Source organism: Panulirus ornatus, chromosome 44, assembly GCF_036320965.1.
Source record: "Panulirus ornatus isolate Po-2019 chromosome 44, ASM3632096v1, whole genome shotgun sequence".
NCBI classification, from domain to species: domain Eukaryota; kingdom Metazoa; phylum Arthropoda; class Malacostraca; order Decapoda; family Palinuridae; genus Panulirus; species Panulirus ornatus.
In genome coordinates, this window is record NC_092267.1 from 11,362,513 (window position 1) to 11,389,038 (window position 26,526).

Below are 26,526 nucleotides of genomic sequence, written 5' to 3' on the forward strand. Positions count from 1 at the left end.
TCCTTCCATAACATCTTTTTAGTCTCCCTAAAATTTAATAATACTCTCTCACCCCAACACTCATTTGCCCTCTTTTTCACCTCTTGCACCTTTCTCTTGACCTCCTGCCTCTCTTTTATACATCTCCAACTCATTTGCATTATTTCCCTGCAAAATTCGTCCAAATACCTCTCTCTTCTCTTTCACTAATAATCGTACTATTTCATCCCACCACTCACTACCCTTTCTAATCTGCCCACCTCCCACACTTCTCATGCCACAAGCATCTTTTGCGCAAGCCACCACTGCTTCCCTAAATACATCCCATTCCTCCACTCCCCTTTTTCCATTCTGTACTCAGTCTCTCCTTGTACTTCCTCACACAAGTCTCCTTCCCAAGCTCACTTACTCTCACTACTCTATTCACCTCAACATTCTCTCTTCTTTTCTGAAAACCTCTACATATCTTCACCTTTGCTCCACAAGATAATGATCAGACATCCCTCCAGTTGCACCTCTCAGCATATTAACATCCAAAAGTCTCTCTTTTGCATGCCTATCAATTAACACTCAATCCAATAATGCTCTCTGCCCATCTCTCCTACTTACGTAGGTATACTTATGTATATCTCTCTTTTTAAACCAGGTACTCCCAATCACCAGTCCTTTTTCAGCACATAAATCTACAAGCTCTTCACCAATTCCATTTACAACACTGAACACCCCATGTACACCAATTATTCCCTCAACTGCCACATTACTCATCTTTGCATTCAAATCACCCATCACTATAACCCGGTCTCGTGCATCAAAACTACTAACACACTCACTCAGCTGCTCCCAAAACACTTGCCTCTCATGGTCTTTCTTCTCATGCCCAGATGCATATGCAACAATAGTCACCCATCTCTCTCCATCCACTTTCAGTTTTACCCTTATCAATCTAGAGTTTACCTTCTTACAACTCTATCACATACTCCCACCACTCCTGTTTCAGGAGTAGTGCTACTCCTTCCCTTGCTCTTGTCCTCTCACTAACCCCTGACTTTACTCCCAAGACATTCCCAAACCACTCTTCCCCTTTACCCTTGAGCTTTGTTTCACTCAGAGCCAAAACATACAGGTTCCTTACCTCAAACATACTATCTCTCCTTTTTTCTCATCTTGGTTACATCCATACACATTTAGACACCCCAATCTGAGCCTTCAAGGATAATGAGCACTCCCTGCATGACTCCTTCTGTTTCCCCTTTTAGAAAGTTAAAATACAAGGAGGGGAGGGTTTCTAGCCCCCCGCTCCCGTCCCCTTTAGTTGCCTTCCACGACACAGGAGGAATGCGTGGGAAGTATTCTTTCTCCCCTATCCCCACAGATATATATATATATATATATATATATATATATATATATATATATATATATATAGACTAAGTGTGAATGAATGTGGCCTTTTTTGTATTTTCCTGGTGCTACCTCACTGAAGGGGAGAGTAGTGATGCTATTTCCTGTATGGTAGGGTAGCAACAGGAATGGATGAAGGCAAGCATGAATACATAAGGTGTATATATGTATATGTCTGCATATGTGTATGTATAGGTTGATATATATATATGCATGTATATGTGCGGGTATGGGCATTTATGTATATGTATGTGTTTATGAGCAGATGGGCCATTCTTCATCTGTTTCCTAGCGCTACCTCGCTGACACAGGAAACAGTGATTAAGAGTAATAATGATAATAGTATTCTTCAAAGCAAATACCTGATCCACACATCCTCTACCACTTCTGAAACCGCACTGCTCCTCCTCAATCTGATGCTCTGTACATGCCTTCACCCTCTCAATCAATACCCTCCCATGCAATTTCCCAGGAATACTCAATAAACTTATGCCTCCGTAGTTTGAACACTCACCTTTATCCCCTTTGCCTTTGTACAATGGCACTATACATGCATCCTACCAATCATCTAGCACTTCACCATGATCCATACATATATTGAATATCCTTCCCAATCAATCAACAAAACAGTCACCCCCTTTCCAAATGAATTCAACTGCAATACCATCCAAATCTGCCACTTTGCTGGATTTCATCTTCCACAAAGCTTTCACTACCTCTTATCTCTTAACCAAACTATTCTCCCTGACCCTCTCGCTTTGCACACCACCCCAATCAAAACACCCTACATCTGCCACTCTATCATCAAACACATTCGACAAACCTTCAAAATACCCATCTCCTTCTCACTTCATCACTACTTTTTATCACTTCCCCCTTGCCCCCTTCATTTATGTTCCCATTTGTTCTCTTGTCTCATGCACATTATTTACCTTGTTCCAAAACATCTTTTTACTCTCTGTAAAGTTTCATGATACTTTCTCACTCCCAATCTCATTTGCCCTCTTTTTCAACCCTTGTACCTTTCTCTTGACCTCATGCCATTTTCTTTTATACATCTAGTCATTTGTACTCCTTCCTTGTAAGTATCATCCAAACGTCTCTCTTTTCTCTTTCACTAACAACTTTACTTCATCTTCTTCAGTCTTTTTTCAGCACACAAATACACAAGCTCTTCACCATTTCCATTTACAACACTGAATACCCCATGTACACTAATTATACCCTCAACTGCCACATTACTCACCTTCGCATTTAAGTCACCGATCACTAATACCCGGTCCTGTGCACCAAAGCTGCTGACACACTCACTTAATTTCTCTCATGCTCTTTCTTCTCATGACAAGGTTCATAAGCACCAATAATCAACCATCTCTCTTCATCCACTTTCAGTTTTACCCACATCAATCTAGAATTTACTTTCTTACACTCTATCACACTCACAACTCCTGCTTCAGGAGTAGTGCTACTCCTTCCTTAGTTCTTGTCCTCACCATCCCCTGACTTTACTCCCATGACTTTTCCAAACCATTCTTACCCTTTACCACCCTTGAGCTTTGTTTCACTCAGAGCCAGAAAATCTAGGTTTCTTTCCTCCAACAAACTACCTATCTCTCCTTTCTTCTCATCATGGTTACATCCATACACATTCAGACACCCTAATCTGAGCCTTCCCTGCTTGACTCCTGTTTCCACTTTTAGAAATTGAAAATACAAGGGTAGGGTTTCCTGCCTTGAATTCCACTCCCTTTATTAGCTTTCTACGACATGTGAGGAATATGAGGGAGGAATTCTTTTTCCCCAGTCCCCAGGGGATATATCACATATACCCCCCCCCCCCCCCCCCCCCCCCCCCCCAAGCTTCAGCCAGATACTTATTTCATCGACCAACCCTTAGAGTGGATGAACAGCTGGGTTGACTGTGAACAGACTGCTGTAGTGAGGAAGTGCTGGCTCACTATGTAGCTATCACTAACCCTCCAGATATCCATGTGGGTAATACTGGCATAATACCTCCCTGGCCAGTGGCTGCCTACCAACTACTACCTACCAATTCTACAACCTTTTACAATCTTTCTTTAAACATTATAAACACCCCATTCACATGTGGCTGCATCCCCACACTTACTGCACTTTTGCCTAAACTTTCTGTCACCCTTCTTTCATACTTCTTGGATTCTTCCTGATTTGGCTTCTCCCTTGCCAACATTTATCTCTCCATTCTTCCTTTCGCCATACCTCCACTTCTCCCTGATCCTCACCTTAACAAAAACTGCAAAATGGTCAGAATCTCCAAAGAATCTTCTCACAACATTTTTCATCCTTTCATCCACTGTCACATAATCAATTAAACCCTTTTGTTCTTCTCTTCCATCATTAATCATCCACATATAACTGCAAATCATCTTGTGTTTAAAAAGTACTTTTAACTTCCATCTACTCATTCACAGCATATGTCCAGTTAGGCTTAAAATCTGAATAATCAAGGACCATATAATTTAACTCCTCATGCAAAACTTGCCCATAAAACACTTTCACAGCATAAAATCAACCATCATTCCCAAGAACACTTCATCTACAGTGCCTTTAACTTTCAATTACTCATTCACAGTATCTGTCCAATAAGGTTTAAAACCAGCAGTATGAAATATGCTATAAAAATTACCATACATCATATCACCAATAATGTTTAAAAAAAAATATATGGTTTACCCAGTAATGCTTAAAAAGAAAAACTATTATAAACCAAACTATTATAAACCAATCTAATGACTCATCCTTTAAAGGTAACTCAGAAGATTCACATTAAGAAAATACATGGTTTAACCAGTAATGCTTAAAAAAAAAATTGTATCAATCTAATGACTCATCCTTTATAGGTAACTCAGAAAATTCACATTAAGAACTATTTAATGTTTTCTTACGATCCAGTCTTTCAATGGGAATGATATTGCATCCCAGAAGACCACGTCCAGACCATTGACGTGGGATGAGGGAGAGTGTGACACACTGCTCATTACGGCTCACAACAACCTGAAAAAATTCCTTAGATTTAGTCATTAATGGAATGATGAGGTAAAACTGTTTGGGATAGAAAAAAAATTTGTATGGACAATTCCTGATGGGACTGAGTTAGAGTGACTGGGAGATGTACAGGAGGAAGCAAAAGTAGGACTCAAGAGAAAGGCACAGCAGCTGAAAAAGAGTGCAAATGAGACCTAGGCAAGTGAGTATAAAAAAGAAATTCAGGAAGAAAAAGAAAATTATTTGGAAGGAGGTGCAAAGTGTAAGGATAACAAGAAAACAAATGGAAACATCAATGAAAGGATCAGAAAGGGAAGTGGTAAGAGACAAGAAAATGGTGAAGAGGAAATGAGCGTGTTTTGAGTGACTAATAAATGTGTTAGATGTTAGATGAGAGGTGGAATATTAATGCTCACAATAAAATCAAGGAAATTCATAAACAGTACATGATAAAAGCACTTAAATCACTATTATGAGTAAATAAATATTTTTATGAAGTTATTTACTAATTATTATACTTTGCCGCTGTCTCCCACGTTAGCGAGGTAGCACAAGGAAACAGACGAAAGAATGGCCCATCCCACCCACATACACATGTATATATATACACATCCACACACGCACATATACATACCTATACATTTCAAGGTATACATATGTATACATACACAGACATATACATATGTACACATGTACATAATTCATACTTGCTGCCTTTATTCATTCCTGTCGCCACCCCACCACACATAATGAGGTAGTCCTAGGAAAAGACAACAAAGGCCACATTCTTTCACACTCAGTCTCTAGCTGTCATGTATAATGCACCGAAACCACAGCTCCCTTTCCACATCCAGGCCCCACAAAACTTTCCATGGTTTACCCCAGATGCTGGACATGCCCTGGTTCAATCCATTGGTAGCATGTTGACCCTGGTATACCACATCGTTCCGATTCACTCTATTTCTTGCACGCCTTTCACCCTCCAACATGTTCAGGCCCTGATCACTCAAAATCTTTTTCACTCCATCCTTCCACCTCCAATTTGGTCTCCCACTTCTCCTCATTCCCTCCACCTCTGACAAGTATATCCTCTTTGTCAATCTTTACTCATTCATTCTTTCCATGTGACCAAACCATTTCAAAACACCCTCTTCTGCTCTCTCAACCACACTCTTTTGATTAACACACATCTCTCTTACCCTTTCATTACTTACTCGATCAAACCACCTCACACCACATATTGTCCTCGAACATCTCATTTCCAACACATCCACCCTCTTCCACACAACTCTATCTACAGCCCACACCTCGCAACCACATAACATTGTTGGAGCCACTATTCCTTCAAACATACCCATTTTTGCTTTCCAAAATAATGTTCTCACCTTCCACACATTTTTCAATGCTCCCACAACTTTTGCCCCCTCCCCCACCCTGTGACTAACTTCCGCTTCCATGGTTCCATCCGCTGCCAAATCCATTCCCAGATATCTAAAACACTTCACTTCCTCCACTTTTTCTCCATTGAAACTTACCTCCCAACTGACTTGTCCCTCAACCATACTGTACCTAATAACCTTGCTCTTATTCACATTTACTCTCAGCTTTCTCTTTCACACACTTTACCAAACTCAGTCACCATTTTTATGAAGTATCTCTGATATATTACAAAGTACTGGTACAGGCTGAGTATCCCTTATCTGAAATGCCTGAGACCCTTTATCTGAAATACCCGAGACCAGAAGTGTTTCAGATTTTGAATTTTTTTGAATTTTGGAATATTTACATACATATAATGAGATAAATTCTCGATTAATATGGGTAAAACTGAAAGTTGATGGAGAGAGATGGGTGATTATTGGTGCATATGCACCTGGGCATGAGAAGAAAGATCATGAGAGGCAAGTGTTTTGGGAGCAGCTGAATGAGTGTGTTAGTGGTTTTGATGCACAAGACCGGGTTATAGTGATGGGTGATTTGAATGCAAAGGTGAGCAATGTGGCAGTTGAGGGAATAATTGGTATACATGGGGTGTTCAGTGTTGTAAATGGAAATGGTGAAGAGCTTGTAGATTTATGTGCTGAAAAAGGACTGGTGATTGGGAATACCAGGTTTAAAAAGCGAGATATACATAAGTATACGTATGTAAGTAGGAGAGATGGCCAGAGAGCGTTATTGGATTACGTGTTAATTGACAGGCGTGCGAAAGAGAGACTTTTGGATGTTAATGTGCTGAGAGGTGCAACTGGAGGGATGTCTGATCATTATCTTGTGGAGGCTAAGGTGAAGATTTGTATGGGTTTTCAGAAAAGAAGAGTGAATGTTGGGGTGAAGAGGGTGGTGAGAGTAAGTGAGCTTGGGAAGGAGACTTGTATGAGGAAGTACCAGGAGAGACTGAGTACAGAATGGAAAAAGGTGAGAACAATGGAAGTAAGGGGAGTGGGGGAGGAATGGGATGTATTTAGGGAATCGGTGATGGATTGCGCAAAAGATGCTTGTGGCATGAGAAGAGTGGGAGGTGAGTTGATTAGAAAGGGTAGTGAGTGGTGGGATGAAGAAGTAAGATTATTAGTGAAAGAGAAGAGAGAGGCATTTGGACGATTTTTGCAGGGAAAAAATGCAATTGAGTGGGAGATGTATAAAAGAAAGAGACAGGAGGTCAAGAGAAAGGTGCAAGAGGTGAAAAAGAGGGCAAATGAGAGTTGGGGTGAGAGAGTATCATTAAATTTTAGGGAGAATAAAAAGATGTTCTGGAAGGAGGTAAATAAAGTGCGTAAGACAAGGGAGCAAATAGGAACTTCAGTGAAGGGCGCAAATGGGGAGGTGATAACAAGTAGTGGTGATGTGAGAAGGAGATGGAGTGAGTATTTTGAAGGTTTGTTGAATGTGTTTGATGATAGAGTGGCAGATATAGGGTGTTTTGGTCGAGGTGGTGTGCAAAGTGAGAGGGTTAGGGAAAATGATTTGGTAAACAGAGAAGAGGTAGTAAAAGCTTTGCGGAAGATGAAAGCCAGCAAGGCAGCAGGTTTGGATGGTATTGCAGTGGAATTTATTAAAAAAGGGGGTGACTGTATTATTGACTGGTTGGTAAGGTTATTTAATGTATGTATGACTCATGGTGAGGTGCCTGAGGATTGGCGGAATGCATGCATAGTGCCATTGTACAAAGGCAAAGGGGATAAGAGTGAGTGCTCAAATTACAGAGGTATAAGTTTGTTGAAGTATTCCTGGTAAATTATATGGGAGGGTATTGATTGAGAGGGTGAAGGCATGTACAGAGCATCAGATTGGGGAAGAGCAGTGTGGTTTCAGAAGTGGTAGAGGATGTGTGGATCAGGTGTTTGCTTTGAAGAATGTATGTGAGAAATACTTAGAAAAGCAAATGGATTTGTATGTAGCATTTATGGATCTGGAGAAGGCATATGATAGAGTTGATAGGGATGCTCTGTGGAAGGTATTAAGAATATATGGTGTGGGAGGCAAGTTGTTAGAAGCAGTGAAAAGTTTTTATCGAGGATGTAAGGCATGTGTACGTGTAGGAAGAGAGGAAAGTGATTGGTTCTCAGTGAATGTTGGTTTGCGGCAGGGGTGTGTGATGTCTCCATGGTTGTTTAATTTGTTTATGGATGGGGTTGTTAAGGAGGTGAATGCAAGAGTTTTGGAAAGAGGGGCAAGTATGAAGTCTGTTGGGGATGAGAGAGCTTGGGAAATGAGTCAGTTGTTGTTCGCTGATGATACAGCGCTAGTGGCTGATTCATGTGAGAAACTGCAGACGCTGGTGACTGAGTTTGGTAAAGTGTGTGAAAGAAGAAAGTTAAGAGTAAATGTGAATAAGAGCAAGGTTATTAGGTACAGTAGGGTTGAGGGTCAAGTCAATTGGGAGGTAAGTTTGAATGGAGAAAAACTGGAGGAAGTAAAGTGTTTTAGATATCTTTGAGTGGATCTGGCAGCAGATGGAACCATAGAAGTGGAAGTGAGTCATAGGGTGGGGGAGGGGGCGAAAATTCTGGGAGCCTTGAAGAATGTGTGGAAGTCGAGAACATTATCTCGGAAAGCAAAAATGGGTATGTTTGAGGGAATAGTGGTTCCAACAATGTTGTATGGTTGCGAGGCATGGGCTATGGATAGAGTTGTGCGCAGGAGGATGGATGTGCTGGAAATGAGATGTTTGAGGACAATGTGTGGTGTGAGGTGGTTTGATCGAGTAAGTAACGAAAGGGTAAGAGAGATGTGTGGAAATAAAAAGAGCGTGGTTGAGAGAGCAGAAGAGGGTGTTTTGAAATGGTTTGGGCACATGGAGAGAATGAGTGAGGAAAGATTGACCAAGAGGATATATGTGTCGGAGGTGGAGGGAATGAGGAGAAGTGGGAGACCAAATTGGAGGTGGAAAGATGGAGTGAAAAAGATTTTGTGTGATCGGGGCCTGAACATGCAGGAGGGTGAAAGGAGGGCAAGGAATAGAGTGAATTGGATCGATGTGGTATACCGGGGTTGACGTGCTGTCAGTGGATTGAATCAGGGCATGTGAAGCGTCTGGGGTAAACCATGGAAAGCTGTGTAGGTATGTATATTTGCGTGTGTGGACGTATGTATATACATGTGTATGGGGGTGGGTTGGGCCATTTCTTTCATCTGTTTCCTTGCGCTACCTCACAAACACGGGAGACAGCGACAAAGCAAAAAAAAAAAATATATATAATGAGATATATGGAAAACAGGATGGTATGGAAACAAACTGGTTAGAGCTGAGACATACCTCAATGTTTCGACCGTTCAACAGTCTTTCTCAGGAGATACTGATTCAAGCATTCGCTGGTAGTGTGTTCCCCAACAAGTGATGGTCCCCAGTCAGATGCTTTGGCTTGTCACTCTCTGATTGGATCACTTGTCCTGTTGCCTCAACCCATTCACAGCAATCTCCAAACCTGACGAGACCAGCAGATGAACCCAGGGCTTGTGTTAATGTTCTTAATCCCTTCCTCTAGGTAAGCTCTCACGCTATCACTAAACAGTCGACGCCAAGGCAGCTACATGCAAGCGACAAACCATTTTGTGAAAGTGTGAGAGCTTACCTAGAGGAAGGAATAAAGAACAATGTTAACACAAGGTCTGGGTTCATCAGGCAGCAGAGATCGCTTACATGGGTGGAGGCAGGAGGACATGCAATCCAATCAGAGAGCGACACACCAAGGTATCTGACCAGGTGACCATCACTTGCTTGGGAACACAGTCCCTCCTAATGCTGGAATCAGTATCTCCTGAGAAAAACCATTAAATGGTTGAAACGTTGAGGTATGTCTCAGCTCTAACCCGTTTGTTTCCATACCATCCCGTTTTCCACATTTGTCATGATGGATAATAGATAATGAGATACCTTGGGGATGGGACCCAAGTCTAAACACAAAGTCCCTTTATGTTTCATATACAACTTATACACATAGCCTGAAGGTAATGTATACATGAAACAAAGTTTGTATAACACTGAATCATCAGAAAGATAAGGTGTCACAATGTCAGCCACCCATGTGGACAATCTGTGGTTGTTTGGCATCACCTTCATTCCTGACTCTAAATTTATATGCAACTGATAAGCAACTGTGGTTGTTTGGCATCACCTTCATTCCTGACTCTAAATTTATATGCAACTGATAAGCAATCATATTCTTACACTTATTCACACACAGTAGAGAATAAGGAAAACACACATTGAGTAATGCACATAGGTCTGGGAGTGATGATGGTTTGTAACAAACTGGCACCAAGAGAGCATCAGAGCCCAGCATGGGCAAGTGAGGCCAGATGTAGAATTTTCTACTTGTGATGTCATGTTGCTGCTTAAAAAGTTCCAGATTTTGGAGCTTTTTGGATTTTTGGATTAAGGATGCTCAACCTGTGATGTAATTTCAACACTACTGTTGCTTAAAAAGTCCTTCACACCTCTTCTCTGCTTTTCTTAATTCAATAGGCAAGGATGAATCTAGTGTGCATCCTAAGGGAAGTTAAAATCAAAACAAAGGTGTGGTCAGAGTGGTGTTATGTTCTGCCCATTTTATTTTTTTTATTTCATTTTACTTTGTTGCTGTCTCCTGTGTTTGCGAGGTAGCGCAAGGAAACAGACGAAAGAAATGGCCCAACCCACCCCCATACACAATGTATATACATACACGTCCACACACGCAAATATACATACCCATACATCTCAATATACACATATATATATACACACACAAGACACCTACATATATACACATGCACACAATTCAGACTGTCTGTCTTTATTCATTCCCATCGTCACCTCGCCACACATGGAGTAACATCCCCCTTCCCCCTCATGTGTGCGAGGTAGCGCTAGGAAAAGACAACAAAGGCCACATTCGTTCACACTTAGTCTCTAGCTGTCATGCAATAATGCCCAAAACCACAGCTCCCTTTCCACATCCAGGCCCCACACAACTTTCCATGGTTTACCCCAGACGCTTCACATGCCCTGATTCAATCCACTGATAGCACGTTGACCCCGGTATACCACATCGATCCAATTCACTCTATTCCTTGCCCACCTTTCACCCTCCTGCATGTTCAGGCCCCGATCACTCAAAATCTTTTTCACTCCATCTTTCCACCTCCAATTTGGTCTCCCACTTCTCGTTCCCTCCACCTCCGACACATATATATCCTCTTGGTCAATCTTTCCTCACTCATTCTCTCCATGTGACCAAACCATTTCAAAACACCCTCTTCTGCTCTCTCAACCACGCTCTTTTTATTTCCACACATCTCTCTTACCCTTACATTACTTACTCGATCAAACCACCTCACACCACATATTGTCCTCAAACATCTCATTTCCAGCACATCCACCCTCCTGCGCACAACTCTATCCATAGCCCATGCCTCGCAACCATACAACATTGTTGGAACCACTATTCCTTCAAACATAGCCATTTTTGCTTTCGGAGATAATGTTCTCGACTTCCACACATTCTTCAAGGCTCCCAGGATTTTCGCCCCCTCCCCCACCCTATGATTCACTTCCGCTTCCATGGTTACATCCGCTGCCAGATCCACTCCCAGATATCTAAAACAATTTACTTCCTCCAGTTCTGCCCATAGGCCCATTAAAACAGATACCTCTGAAATAACACCTTCTGTTAGCGGAGAGATTTGGCCTAAACAGATTTCCTTACCATCTGGCTAACATCTGACAGATGATGGCCATAATGATATACCTAATTTTCCCTTCTTCTCAAGTTGATCAAATACCAAACATAAATATCTACAAATTTTTTTTTCTTTTTTTTTTTTTTGCCGCTGTCTCCCGCATTTGCGAGGTAGCGCAAGGAAACAGACAAAAGAAATGGCCCAACCCACCCCCATACACATGTATATACATACGTCCACACACGCAAATATACATACCTACACAGCTTTCCATGGTTTACCCCAGACGCTTCACATGCCCTGATTCAATCCACTGACAGCACGTCAACCCCAGTATACCACATCGCTCCAATTCACTCTATTCCTTGCCCTCCTTTCACCCTCCTGCATGTTCAGGCCCCGATCACACAAAATCTTTTTCACGCCATCTTTCCACCTCCAATTTGGTCTCCCTCTTCTCCTCGTTCCCTCCACCTCCGACACATATATCCTCTTGGTCAATCTTTCCTCACTCATTCTCTCCATGTGCCCAAACCATTTCAAAACACCCTCTTCTGCTCTCTCAACCACGCTCTTTTTATTTCCACACATCTCTCTTACCCTTACGTTACTTACTCGATCAAACCACCTCACACCACACATTGTCCTCAAACATCTCATTTCCAGCACATCCATCCTCCTGAGCACCACTCTATCCATAGCCCATGCCTCGCAACCATACAACATTGTTGGAACCACTATTCCTTCAAACATACCCATTTTTGCTTTCCGAGATAATGTTCTCAACTTCCACACATTCTTCAAGGCTCCCAGAATTTTCGCCCCCTCCCCCATCCTATGATCCACTTCCGCTTCCATGGTTCCATCCGCTGCCAGATCCACTCCCAGATATCTAAAACACTTTACTTCCTCCAGTTTTTCTCCATTCAAACTCACCTCCCAATTGACTTGACCCTCAACCCTACTGTACCTAATAACCTTGCTCTTATTCACATTTACTCTTAACTTTCTTCTTTCACACACTTTACCAAACTCAGTCACCAGCTTCTGCAGTTTCTCACATGAATCAGCCACCAGCACTGTATCATCTGCGAACAACAACTGACTCACTTCCCAAGCTCTCTCATCCCCAACAGACTTCATACTTGCCCCTCTTTCCAAAACTCTTGCATTCACCTCCCTATTTATAATACCAAAATAAATGTGGCTCTCTCATAACATAAATAGTACAATTTATCTTGCTAAATAGATTTCTCTCTATATTACTTTACTTGACACCACTTTGGCAAATTTATTATTTATATATTTTAATTTACTTTGTCGCTGTCTCCCGCATTAGTAAGGTAGCGCAAGGAAACAGACGAGAGAATGGCCCAACCCACCCATATACACATGTATATACATACACATCCACACACACAAATATACATACCTATACATACACACACAGACATATACATATATACACATGTACATAATTCATACTGTCTGCCTTTATTCATTCCCATCACCACCCCACCACACATGAAATAAAAACCCCCTCCCCCGCATGTATACGAGGTAGTGCTAGGAAAAGACAACAAAGGCCACATTCGTTCACAGTCTCTAGCTGTCATGTATAATGCACCAAAACCATAGCTCCCTTTCCACATCCAGGCCCCACAGAACTTTCCATGGTTTACCCCAGATGCTTCACATGCCCTAGTTCAATCCACTGACAGCACGTCGACCCCGGTATACCACTTTCTTCCAATTCACTCTATTCCTTGCACACCTTTCACCCTCCTGCATGTTCAGGCCCCGATCACTCAAAATCTTCCTCACTCCATCTTTCCACCTCCAATTTGGTCTCCCACTTCTCCTCGTTCCCTATACCCCTGATACATATATCCCCTTGGTCAATCTTTCCTCACTCATTCTCTCCATGCAACGAAACCACTTCAAAACACCCTCTTCTGCTCTCTCAACCACACTCTTTTTATTACCACATGTTATTACTTACTATTATTACTTACTCGATCAAACCACCTCACACCACATACTGTCCTCAAACATCTCATTTCCAATACATCCACACTCCTCCGCACAACTCTATCTATAGCCCACACCTCGCAACCATATAACATTTTTGGAACTACTATTCCTTCAAACATACCCATTTTTGCTTTCCAAGATAATGTTCTCGACTTCCACACATTCTTCAACACTTCCAGAACTTTCGCCCCCTCCCCCACCCTATGATTCACTTCCACTTCCATGGTTCCATCCGCTGCCAAATCCACTCCCAGATATCTAAAACAATTCACTTCCTCCAGTTTTTCTCCATTCAAACACCTCCCAATTGACTTGTCCCTCAACCCTACTGTACCTAATAACCTTGCTCTTTTATTCACATTTACTTTCAGCTTTCATCTTTCACACACTTTACCAAACTCAGTCACCAGCTTCTGCAGTTTCTCACATGAATCAGCCACCAGCGCTGTATCATCAGCAAACAACAACTAACTCACTTCCCAAGCTCTCTCATCCACAACAGACTGCATACTTGCCCCTCTTTCCAAAACTCTTGCATTCACCTCCCTAACAACCCCATCCATAAACAAATCAAACAACCATGGAGACATCATACACCCCTGCCGCAAACCAACATTCACTGAAAACCAATCACTTTCCTCTCTTCCTACACGTACACATGCCTTACATCCTCGATAAAAACTTTTCACTGCTTCTAACAACTTGCCTCCCACACCATATATTCTTAATGCCTTCCACAGAGCAACTCTATCATATGCCTTCTCCAGATCCATAAATGCTACATACAAATCCATTTGCTTTTCTAAGTATTTCTCACTGCTTCTGGAAATCTGGTAAAGGCACACATTATTGTTAATGAATAGTTACTTCCTTTACGTGTTTTAGGTAGAGGACCTACACAATCAATTTGAATTTTGCTAAAAGGTTCATAAAAAGCAGGAATTCGCTGCAATGGTACTGGCTGTAGAGTCTGGTTGGGTTTACCTACTCTCTGACATAATTCACAAGTCTTACAGTACTGGGGCACATCTTTCTTCATATTTGGCCAATAAAAATGAGTCAACATTCTATCATTTGTCTTCCAAACTTCCAAATGTCCAGACAAACAAGAACTATGAGACAGAGCAATTACATGTACCCTATAATTCTTTGGAACTACAATTTGCTTTTTGACCTCCCAGTGATCAGATGCTGGAACATAAGCAGGCCTCCATTTTCTCATTAACACACCATTTTGTACATAAAATCCAACTGACACATCCCTCTCATTCCCATTTCTAGCAGCTTCACTCCAACATCCTTTCAAACTCTCATCACCTTTCTGTAACTTTGTCAACTCTTCCATGTCCACAACAAAATCTGGAAATTATTTATCATCTATTTTACTTCGTCGCTGTCTCCCACGTTAGTGAGAAAGCGCAAGAAAACTGAGGAAAGAATGGCCCAAACCACCCACATACATATATATATACATACATGTCCACACACGCACATATACATACCTATACATTTCAACGTATAGATATATATACATACACAGACATATACTTATATACACATGTACATAAATCATACTTGCTGCCTTTACTCATTCCTGTCACCACCCCGCCACACAAGAAATAGCATCCCCCCTCCCCCCGCACGTGTGCAAGGTAGCGCTAGGAAAAGACAACAAAGGCCACATTTGTTCACACTCAGTCTCTAGCTGTCATGTATAATGCACTGAAACCACAGCTCCCTTTCCACATCCAGGCCCCATAAAACTTTCCATGGTTTACCCCAGACGCTTCACATGCCCTGGTTCAATCCATTGACAGCATGTCGACCCCGGTATACCACATCGTTCTAATTCACTCAATTCCTTGCACGACTTTCACCCTCCTGCATGTTCAGGCTGGAAATACATCAATTTTAAATTCTAAAGTGCTCTTCTCATTTCCAATTTCTATTGAATTATTTCTAGTTACATACTCTTCATTAAATAATTCACCTAAATCATAATCAACTTCTCCTCTCCTTAACATTGACCTGGTCACAACACAAGCTAAATAAACAATTTCACTACACTGTACATTACTATCAATCTGATTCTCTGCAGTTTTATCTGTCATGTGGTTCACCTTTACAGTAGTTATTCATTATTTATTTTGCTTTGTCGCTGTCTCCCGTGTTAGCGAGGTAGCGCAAGGAAACAGACGAAAGAATGACCCAACCCACCCACATATGTATATACATACATGTCCACACACGCAAATATACATACCTATACATCTCAATGTATACATATATATACACACACACAGACATATACATATATACACATGTACATAATTCATACTGTCTGCCTTTATTCATTCCCAATGCCACCTCGCCACACATGGAGTAACAGTCCCCTCCTCCCTCATGTGTGTGAGGTAGCACTAGGAAAGACAACAAAGGCCACATTCGTTCACACTCAGTCTCTAGCTGTCATGTAATAATGCAAAGAAACCACAGCTCCCTTTCCACATCCAGGCCCCACAGAACTTTCCATGGTTTACCCCAGACGCTTCACATGCCCTGGTTCAATCCACTGACAGCAGGTCGACCCCGGTATACCACATCATTCCAATTCACTCTATTCCTTGCACGCCTTTCACCCTCCTGCATGTTCAGGCCCCAATCACTCAAAATCTTTTTCACTCCATCTTTCCACCTCCAATTTGGTCTCCCACTTCTCCTCGTTCCCTATACCTCTGACACATATATCCTCTTGGTCAATCTTTCCTCACTCATTCTCTCCATGTGACCAAACCATTTCAAAACACCCTCTTCTGCTCTCTCAACCACACTCTTTTTGTTACCACACATCTCTCTTACCCTATTATTACTTACTCGATCAAACCACCTCACACCACATATTGTCCTCAAACATCTCATTTCCAGCACATCCACCCTCCTCCGCACAACTGTATCCGTAGCCCACGCCTCGCACCCATACAACATTGTTGGAACCAGTATTCCTTCAAACATATCCATTTTTGCTTTTTCGAGATAATGTTCTCGACTTCCACACATTCTTCAAGGCTCCCAGAATATTCACCCCCTCCCCCACCCTATGATTCACTTCCGCTTCCATGGTTCCATCCGCTGCCAAATCCACTCCCAGATATCTATAACACTTCACTTCCTCCAGTTTTTCTCCATTCAAACTTACCTCCCAATTGACTTGATCCTCTACCCTACTGTACCTAATAACCTTGCTCTTATTTACATTTACTCTCAACTTTCTTTCACACACTTTACCAAACTCAGTCACCAGCTTCTGCAGTTTCTCACATAAATCAGCCACCAGCGCTGTATCATCAGCGAACAACAACTGACTCACTTCCCAAGCTCTCTCATCCACAACAGACTGCATACTTGCCCCTCTTTCCAAAACTCTTGCATTCACCTCCCTAACAACCCCATCCATATACAAATTAAACAACCATGGAGACATCACACACCCCTGCCACAAACCTATATTTACTGAGAACCAATCACTTTCCTCTCTTCCTGCATGTACACATGCCTTACATCCTCGATAAAAACTTTTCACTGCTTCTAACAACTTGCCTCCCACACCATATATTCTTAATACCTTCCACAGAGCATCTCTATCAACTCTTATCATATGCCTTTTCCAGATCCATAAATGCTACATACAAATCCATTTGCTTTTCTAAGTATTTACAATAGTATCTACATCAAATGGATTACTGCTCATAATATGTTCTGGGACTAATTTGTCGGTTAAATAATTCCCTAATAGCATGAGTACACCACGCATAGGAAACTCCTTACATACCACAACCTTTACACTGCCACTCACAAATCCACTTTCAAGATTTAAATGATGAAATGGGATAGGCTTGCCTTACCATAACCCTTTTACATTTATTTTTTCCCCAGAGTAAGACTCCTTTGTCCACTCTAATATATCTTTCAGAATTAAACTCTGACTTGCCCTAGTATCCCTCAATATCAAAATTTTCTTCTCAGGACTACCTTTATTTCCAACCTTTCCTTCAGTAATATATGGCTCATAAATTGCACATTTTGATTTATTCACCTTATACTCATTACTTCTTACCTCACTAATATCATGTTTCTGTTCCCAAGCAACATTTAATCCTATAGTCTTTGGTGATTTTTGATACTGATATTTACCATGACCAAATTCTCCACATCCCAAAAATTTCATTGTGTGGTCTCTCCTGTCTACTAACATAAGGGTTATGACTAAACTGAGGTCTTGAATACCTGTATTGTGTATGTCTTTGGAATCTATATCCTACATGGTTTTGGCTCATAGTTATGTGAACCTTCCACAAAATAATGGTGACATGACTCAACGTTGAACATCTGAATAGTGTGGATATTTATAAGGTTTTTCATAATTCTGTCTATTGCTCTGTCATGAATAATTTATTATTTTATTATTTTGCTTTGTCGCTGTCTCCCGCGTTAGCGAGGTAGCGCAAGGAAACAGACGAAAGAATGGCCCAACCTGCCCACATACACATGTATATACATACATGTCCACACATGCAAATATACATACCTATACATCTCAATGTACACATACATATACACACACAGACATATACATATATACACATGTACATAATTCATACTGTCTGCCTTTATTTGTTCCCATCGCCACCTCGCCACACATGGAATAACAACCCCCTCCCCCCTCATGTGTGCGAGGTAGCGCTAGGAAAAGACACCAAAGGTCCCACTTGTTCACACTCGGTCTCTAGCTGTCATGTAATAATGCACCGAAACCACAGCTCATGAATAATGTGGATATTTATATGGTTTGTCATAATTCTGTCTATTACTCTGTTTCCAGGTTATTTCTTTCTTACAATATTTGTTAGCTATTTCTAACTGGTTAGCCATCCTGGTTGCTTCCGTCACATTTTTCACTCCACTTGCATATTTCATAATATACGTCAGGTTGTAAGCCACATTTCAACTGTTCCAACAGGATCAGTTGCCTCTGCTCCTCCAGTGATTCTACTTTTTCTGCTTTACACCACCAATCAAATGTCATTCCACCTTCTCTGGCCATCTCCAGAGGAGTTTGTCCGCTAATTTTCTTGACTTCCCTAAACCTTTTCCTGTATGCTTCTGTGTCCAATTCCATAGTTTTTGATACTACTTTTTTAACAGCCTTATAATCTCAGATTCCATTAAACTAAGACATGCATATGCCTCTGTAGCCTAACCCTTAAATTTCCTCCGCACCAACAAAGCCCAGTCATTCTTTAATAGTTGCAAGTTTTTCAAATTGAATAAAGAAGTCCTCAGCTTCTTTTTCTATAAACTTAGGTAACTGACTTGCTCTATCATCTTCATCCCTAATTCTTCTCCTTGAAGCCTCTATTTCTAATTGTCTAAGCCATACTTCTTTATCAGCCTGGATTCTCTCTTTTTCTACCTCTATTTGTATTTCTTAAGTGCAAATTCTAATCTTAATTTCTCCACAGCAACTTTTTCACTATTATCAACATCCTGGTCAACTGATTCTCTCTGCAAGTCACTTTTGACGTGTCAGCAGAGAAATCCCATAAGCAACTGCCACCCAGTTCAGTTCATTCTTATTACACTGGTACAGAAAATGAATGTATATCCTGGATTCCAATAAACTTCTTAACGTTATCTGCCATGTTTAAACACTATATTTACAAGTATGAACACTTACTTGTTTAAAGAAATCTTCATATATTTCAAGAGAGCACAGTATAGTACTAACCCACAACAATTCAGATAGCTTGACTTACATACATACACTTGGTTTCACAATTTCAGCTACCTGGACTGTTTTCACATATTCATATCCTGGACAGCAGGCTTCCACATACTCAGCTCCCTCATGGCAGGTTTCACAGTTAAAAATCCCAAACAGCAGTTTTCACAGTTCAAGATCCCAGACAGCAGGTTGCACAGTTCAACATCCAAGACAGGTTCCACAGTTCACAATCCCAAACAGCAGGTTTCACAGTTCAAGCTTCCAGACAGGCACCCATGTTAAGTTCTGCCTCCACCCCTTACACATTAAAGGGTATATAATCAGCCCATAGGCCCATTAAAACAGATAACTCTGAAATAACAGCTTCTGTTAACAGAGAGATTTGGGCTAGACACAGATTCCCTTACCATTTGGCTAACATCTCCAGACAGTTGACAGCCATAATGATATACTTAATTTTCCCTTCTTCTCAAAATGGTCAAATACCAAACACAGATGAAAATCTACAAAAAAAATATATTTATAATAGCAAAATAAACATGGCTCTCTCATAACATAAATAATACAATTTATCTTGATACATAGATCTCTCTCTCTATTACTTTACTTAGCATCACTCTGGCAAATTTACTTGCCTTAATTAAATAACATAAGGGTTTGAAATGACTGAGATGTGTACAGATTACATTATACATTTACCAACAGCTTTGTATCAGATCTTCTTCTTATGACCATTCCTGAGAGACAGCCTTGACCTTAGCCACCATCCAGTTTCTATACAATTTCTCAAAGAAAACTGAACAAGATATAATGGGTAACTATAACATTTATGGGTAAATAGGGGAGAGAACTGTAACAGTGGAAACCTGTAACAGTTATGAGACTTCAGCACTTGCATAGTCTGATGATATATGAAATAAAAAACTTACTGAGTACTTGAAATGAAGATCAAAACCAAAGGAGAATCCTTATAGATAGAGTCATAATCCTGCAGAAAGCCAGATGTCTCTTGAAAAGGTACGAAATACAGAGTGTATCACCTATCATCTATCAGACTATAATTAATGTTAACTTGGAGGTCAAAGTGTTACTTTCAACAAGAGAGGATAGACAGGCAACACATGAACAGAGACAATGATGATGACACACCAAGCACCCCTTAGTAAATGCCATAATATGTAGGTGACACATCAAAAACTCTCCATATTAAAAACACAATCAGCTGTTCAGGGAAATAAAGTGATGAGTAAATACAAGACATAGACAACACAGGAACAATAAATAAATAGAAAGAACTACTTTTTCTAGGAAAACTTTTAGACTGGCATTGTGCATCACAGCCCCATGCCATTGTATGGTGGATTTTGCAATGGAAAAAATCTAATGAACAAGACCTATGTGCATCTGACAAATAAATATAAAGTACTAATTATCTATGCCAACTATCATGGGGGTGACCTTGGCAAAGGTCTCCACTTGTCCCTGTCATTATATACCTCCTGTGCATATGCCCATTCTATGCATTCTTCCCCCATTTCTCTCCCTCTTCAGTACTATTCCATCCTATTTCTCCAAGTCACAGGTGGTCTTCCTCTCACACCAACCCCTTTAATCACACCATTATACACTCTCCTGGTAAAATTCATATCTTGCATTTTTTCCACATGCCCAAACCACCATCTTGCATTCTTTCCAAATGCACAAACCAAACTAAAAGAATTATTTTTCATCCATACTACCACTCCACAATTGCATTCCATCATACCAATCTCTCATATACCCCCTCATTACTTTCTTCATTCCATCTGGTCATACTACATGCTCCTCTCAAATAACTCTGTGACTCGTACCATGTCCATGTTTTGGCTGAATAGGTCAGGGATGGGAGGACTATGCTGTCCCTTAATCCTTTCTTCACATCCATACTTACAACTACACCATTAATTATTCTATCAAGGAACCCAATGACTCTTCTTTCCTGTGCTGCCTATCCCTTACCTCTGCTTCCATATCACCAAACTTGCCCAAAATAGCTCTCAAATACTTATATTTTGTCACATTTTCCAGTCTTTCTACCCCCATATTTATAACAGTTTAGCACACTTCTCTCTTCTATGGGTTCATGCAAAGTCAATACTCTCACTCTGTTTCCTCTCAAACGCCATTCCCTTGTTGCTGCTCACATTTACCTTCAATCCCCTATACTTGTACACAACAACTCTTACACTTCCAACCTTCAGCAACTCCACTCTCACCATAATAAAGGAGTTTTAAAGTTTCCTGCAAGTAATAACCAGCTTTGTGGAGGAAAATGGAATACACAATTCAGAGAGATATCTAATCAGTGCCTACCTGGAGGGGAGAGTTGACAGAGTGCTGCACAACCTGGGACACATTAGCCATAGTGCGGAAGTTGTCACTAGTGACAGATCCAAATTTTGTCAAAAGATCATTTTCTTGCAGTCCCTGAAATACCAACATGCATTACAACACTATTTCCAGCATCATGTCATTCAAATATATCCAGTATCATATGTCTCTCATCAATTACTTTTACATGTTGTCATAGATTTGTATTATTCAAAAACTATTGCAAAAGAAAACATTTTGAAAAGGAAAAGATTTTGTCATCCACTTGAGAGTTCAAAAAAAAAGCAAAAGAAAACATTTTGAAAAGGAAAAGATTCTATCATCCACTTAGAGTTCAATTGTTGTCTGAATTCAAATCAAGGTGAACAATGTAAAAGCATCCAAAAATCTTATATAAACATCTTACATAATAATCTTAACAAACAGTGGCAACCCCCAAACTTTATCTTTTAGTCTGATGACAAGTAAAATCATCAATTAACTGACATATTTAAAGGTAACCAGTTTAATAATATGAAAATTATGGTGAAAGAAAAAATCATTAAAATTTTACCCTACTTGGATAATAATGGACAGTGAAAGAAAGTCAAATTATAATTTTCTTTTTTCATACTTGTTTAATATTTCCCACATTAGTGAGGTAACACCAAGAACACATGATGAAATTAACATATTTGCTAATCACTCTCTAGCTATCATGTGCAGTCCAACGAAAGTACAACCAAGCCCTACAGACCTTTCGATGGTTTCCACTAACCACTTCATGTGTCCTGATTCAGTCCACTGACAAGTGGCTACCTTGTATATCACACTGCTCCAATTCATTGTATCCCATTAACAACTTACAACCTCTTGCAGATTCAAGCCCCAAGCACTCAAAATCTTTTACACACCATCTATCCATCCTCAATTCAGTCTCCTTCTTCTCCTTGTACCCTTCACTTCTACCACACACAGAAAATATCTAACAATCTATCTAATTCTCTATCTATATCTCTGATGCTCATTTCCTCTAGGAACTCTCTCAAGGAGGTGGCCATGGCAAAAAAAGTCTCTATCCATAACTGGCAAACTCCAGTGCCACTTCTTAGCCCTTACCCTTCAGTGCCTCACCCTTATGTCTTTTCTATATCTACCAAAGGCTGTTCATTAGAGGAAAGGGCTAAGATGTACTGACAATTCACTGACAGCAGTGGGCAGGGAAGTGCAGTGGCAATATTGGCAGGTGTTGTAAGAGGAAAGAATAGTATGCACTGATGGAGATGGAGCAATCAAATAAGTTTATGTGCTAGTTTATGGAAGGATTATAAAACTACAATACATAAAAGACCACTGCTACTAGTTACAAGACAGATTCTAAAGAACGTCAGAGACAGAAGTTGACAATGCAATGGATCTAGTTGAAAAGTGGGTGGTACCAAAACTGGAAAGATTAGTGAAGCAGGAAGTCAATAGAAGTAAATCACTTACTATTTTTTGTTTGGAAGATCATACACCTGGAAGTTATGGGACTGTCAGATGTAATTTCAGTGATAAAAGAAAGAAGAATTGGTGGTTATAAGACTTAAGGGGGTGGCCTGTTAAGGTTACATTTGCCTTGGAGTCTCCTACCCAGGAACTTAGAGAAGCTAAGAAAATTAAAAGCAAAGCAGAATTCAATGTGATATTTATCAAATATGACAAATCAATAAATGAGTGGGGAAAAAGCAGAGAATACACTCAGAAAAAAAGCAGATTCCAAAAGAGGCAAGAGGATGAAACATCCCTAATAGCACTGCAGAGAGAGCAGGAATGTTAGGAAGGTGGTAATGTCAGACTGAAAAAAATATATTCAGATACTGATAGAAAAATGGTTAGTGGTAAAAAGCTGGAATTCAAGGATCATATAAGGGAAAATATGCCCGATATTGTTGACATCATGGAAACAAAGCTTACTAAAGAGTAAAGATCTCATGTATTCAAAACAAAAGGTACACGATAGTAAGGAAGAAAAGACAAGGCAAAGGAAGGGTAGGACTGGCCCTCTAAACAAAACATAGCCTTAGGTTTCATGTAATTATGGAGGATGGCCCATTCAGACAATACAAAATGGAAAGAATAAATGTAACGGAGAAAGCATAGTGGTGTTAACATTTATATGGTCCTCCAGAGAATTGCAATAATCCAGAATATACAATAATGGCAATGAAGGAACAATCAGTACACGAATTAGCAAAACACACTTCTTATGGATGGTAACAGTACTGATAATTACAGTGGGTGATTTCAAAAGTAAAATCAAAATACAAGGAGGGGAAAGTTTCTAGCCCCCCTGCTCCCATCCCCTTTAGTTGCCTTCTACAACACATGAGGAATGCATGGAAATCTTCTTTCTCCCCTATCACCCCTATTAAAACAATTTGTATAATAAAAAAAAAAAATTCAATTGTAAAGAGATAGGCTGGAGGAATTTGGATTCTCATGGTGATAGGGAGTCATGCAGGCCCATATCTGGTCAGTAAGCACACTTAGGTGAGATGAAGTGATACATTATCAATGCTTGATTTTATTTATTTATTCATTTATTATACTTTGTCGCTGTCTCCCGTGTTAGCAAGGTAGCACAAGGAAACAGATGAAAGAATGGCCCAACCCACCCACTTACACATGTATATACATACACATCCAGACACGCACATATACATACCTATACATCTCAACGTATACATATATACACACACAGACATATACATATATACACATGTACATAATTCATAGTCTGCCCTTATTCATTCCCGTCGCCACCCCGCCACACATGAAATAACAACCCCCTCCCCCCGCATGTGCACGAGGTAGCGCTAGGAAAAGACAGCAAAGGCCACATTCGTTCACACTCAGTCTCTAGCTGTCATGTATAATGCACTGAAACCACAGCTCCCTTTCCACATCCAGGCCCCACAGAACTTTCCATGGTTTACGCCAGACGCTTCACATGCCCTGGTTCAATCCATTGACAGCATGTCGACCCCGGTATACCACATCATTCCAATTCATCCTATTCCTTGCATGCCTTTCACCCTCCTGCATGTTCAGGCCCCGATCACTCAAAATCTTTTTCACTCCATCTTTCCACCTCCAATTTGGTCTCCCACTTCTCCTCGTTCCTCCCACCTCTGACACATATAGCCTTCTTCGTCAATCTTTCCTCTCATTCTCTCCATGTGCCCAAACCATTTCAAAACACCCTCTTCTGCTCTCTCAACCACACTTTTTATTACCACACATCTCTCTTACCCTTTCATTACTTACCCGATCAAACCACCTCACACCACATATTGTCCTCAAACATCTCATTTCCAGCACATCCACCCTCCTCCGCACAACTCTATCTATAGCCCACGCCTCACAACCATATAACATCGTTGGAACCAATATTCTTGCATGTTTTGCATGTTCTCGACTTCCACACATTCTTCAACGCTCCCAGAACTTTCTCCCCCTCCCCCACCCTATGATTCACTTCTGCTTCCATGGTTCCATCTGCTACCAAATCCACTCCCAGATATCTAAAACACTTCACTTCCTCCAGTTTTTCTCCATTCAAACTTACCTCCCAATTGACTTGTCCCTCAACCCTACAGTACCTAATAACCTTGCTCTTATTCACATTTACTCTCAGCTTTCTTCTTTCACACACTTTACCAAACTCAGTCACCAGCTTCTGCAGTTTCTCACCCAAATCAGCCACCAGCACTGTATCATCTGGCATGGATACTGAGATTATCATATATGATATACCAAATGAAAAAAGTGATCATGTAATGCTTAAGTCTAACTGTGTGGTAGATGAGGAAGTTAAAAGAGCAGAGGTGAATCAAGACACAGAGATATAACTGTGGAAACTATACCAACCTCAACAATTTCTTTAGAAACATAGATTGGGAGATGGAGTTCAGGAACTAGGGTTCTGTGGTGAAAGGTTCAGTGAAATTTACATTGGAATAGAAACATAAGCATCTCAAGCCTCAAAGACAGATAAAATGGTAAGAAAAAGAAAGAATTATTTAATAATAGATCTCACGAAGCAAAGGAGCTTTGATATGAGCATTGGCAAAGATATGGACAACAGTTTATCCTGCCAGCATTCACAAAGTATGAGAGAGCAAGGAATGAGTACAGTATAGCAATACAGAAAAGTAAAAACAAAAACAATATTGAAAAGAATATTGTGTACAAGGCAAACAAAAATCTAAAAACTTTTACATAAAGTCATCATGGAATAATTTGTCATTAAAAAGCAGCTAATCAAGCTAGAGATTCAGAGGAAAGAACTGTACAGGACAAAGATATGTGAGGAAATGAATAAGAAGTTCAAAAGTGTTTTCACCGAAGACACAATAACCCCAACATTGACACAATGAAATGGGAAGGGTGTTTCACAAATCATTATGATATCTAGAAATGATATCAACAGAATATGAAAAGGTTTTAACCCAAACAAGACTCATGGTCCTGATAAGATTTCACGATATGAGCTGAAGATGTGAGGAGATACGCTAGACAAACCACTTGGTATACTGGAGAGAGGCAAATTGCTAAGGAAATGATGTGGATTCTGATGAAGAACCTGGATTACCATGCAAGAATAAGAAGGAAACCCCTTCCATGTATGGAAGATTATCTCAGTAGGAGGGAACAGAGGACACATTACAGGAGCCATCTCCAAATAGGTTGAGGTGACTGAAAGGATGGAATCATACCTGAATGTGTTTACAGATGGTGCAAAGGTTGAGATG

At 40.5% G+C, this 26,526-nt stretch overlaps 2 protein-coding genes across 13 annotated transcripts in view; one reads left to right on the top strand and one right to left on the bottom strand.

Annotated features, from left to right (window-relative positions):
* The window catches only part of LOC139762739 (transmembrane protein 129), a 209,300-nt gene that overhangs the window by 75,407 nt on the left and 107,367 nt on the right, over positions 1-26,526 (top strand). The window lies entirely within an intron of this gene.
* Positions 1-26,526, bottom strand: part of LOC139762741 (26S proteasome non-ATPase regulatory subunit 9) — a 161,338-nt gene that overhangs the window by 17,698 nt on the left and 117,114 nt on the right. For all 9 annotated transcript variants that reach the window (XM_071687832.1, XM_071687835.1, XM_071687828.1 and 6 more), the window contains exons 5-6: positions 21,734-21,847; positions 4,305-4,413 (exon numbers count right to left, since the gene is read on the bottom strand). In XM_071687832.1, coding sequence (XP_071543933.1) covers positions 4,305-4,413; positions 21,734-21,847 — 223 coding nt within the window. The remainder of the gene's footprint in view (positions 1-4,304; positions 4,414-21,733; positions 21,848-26,526) is intronic.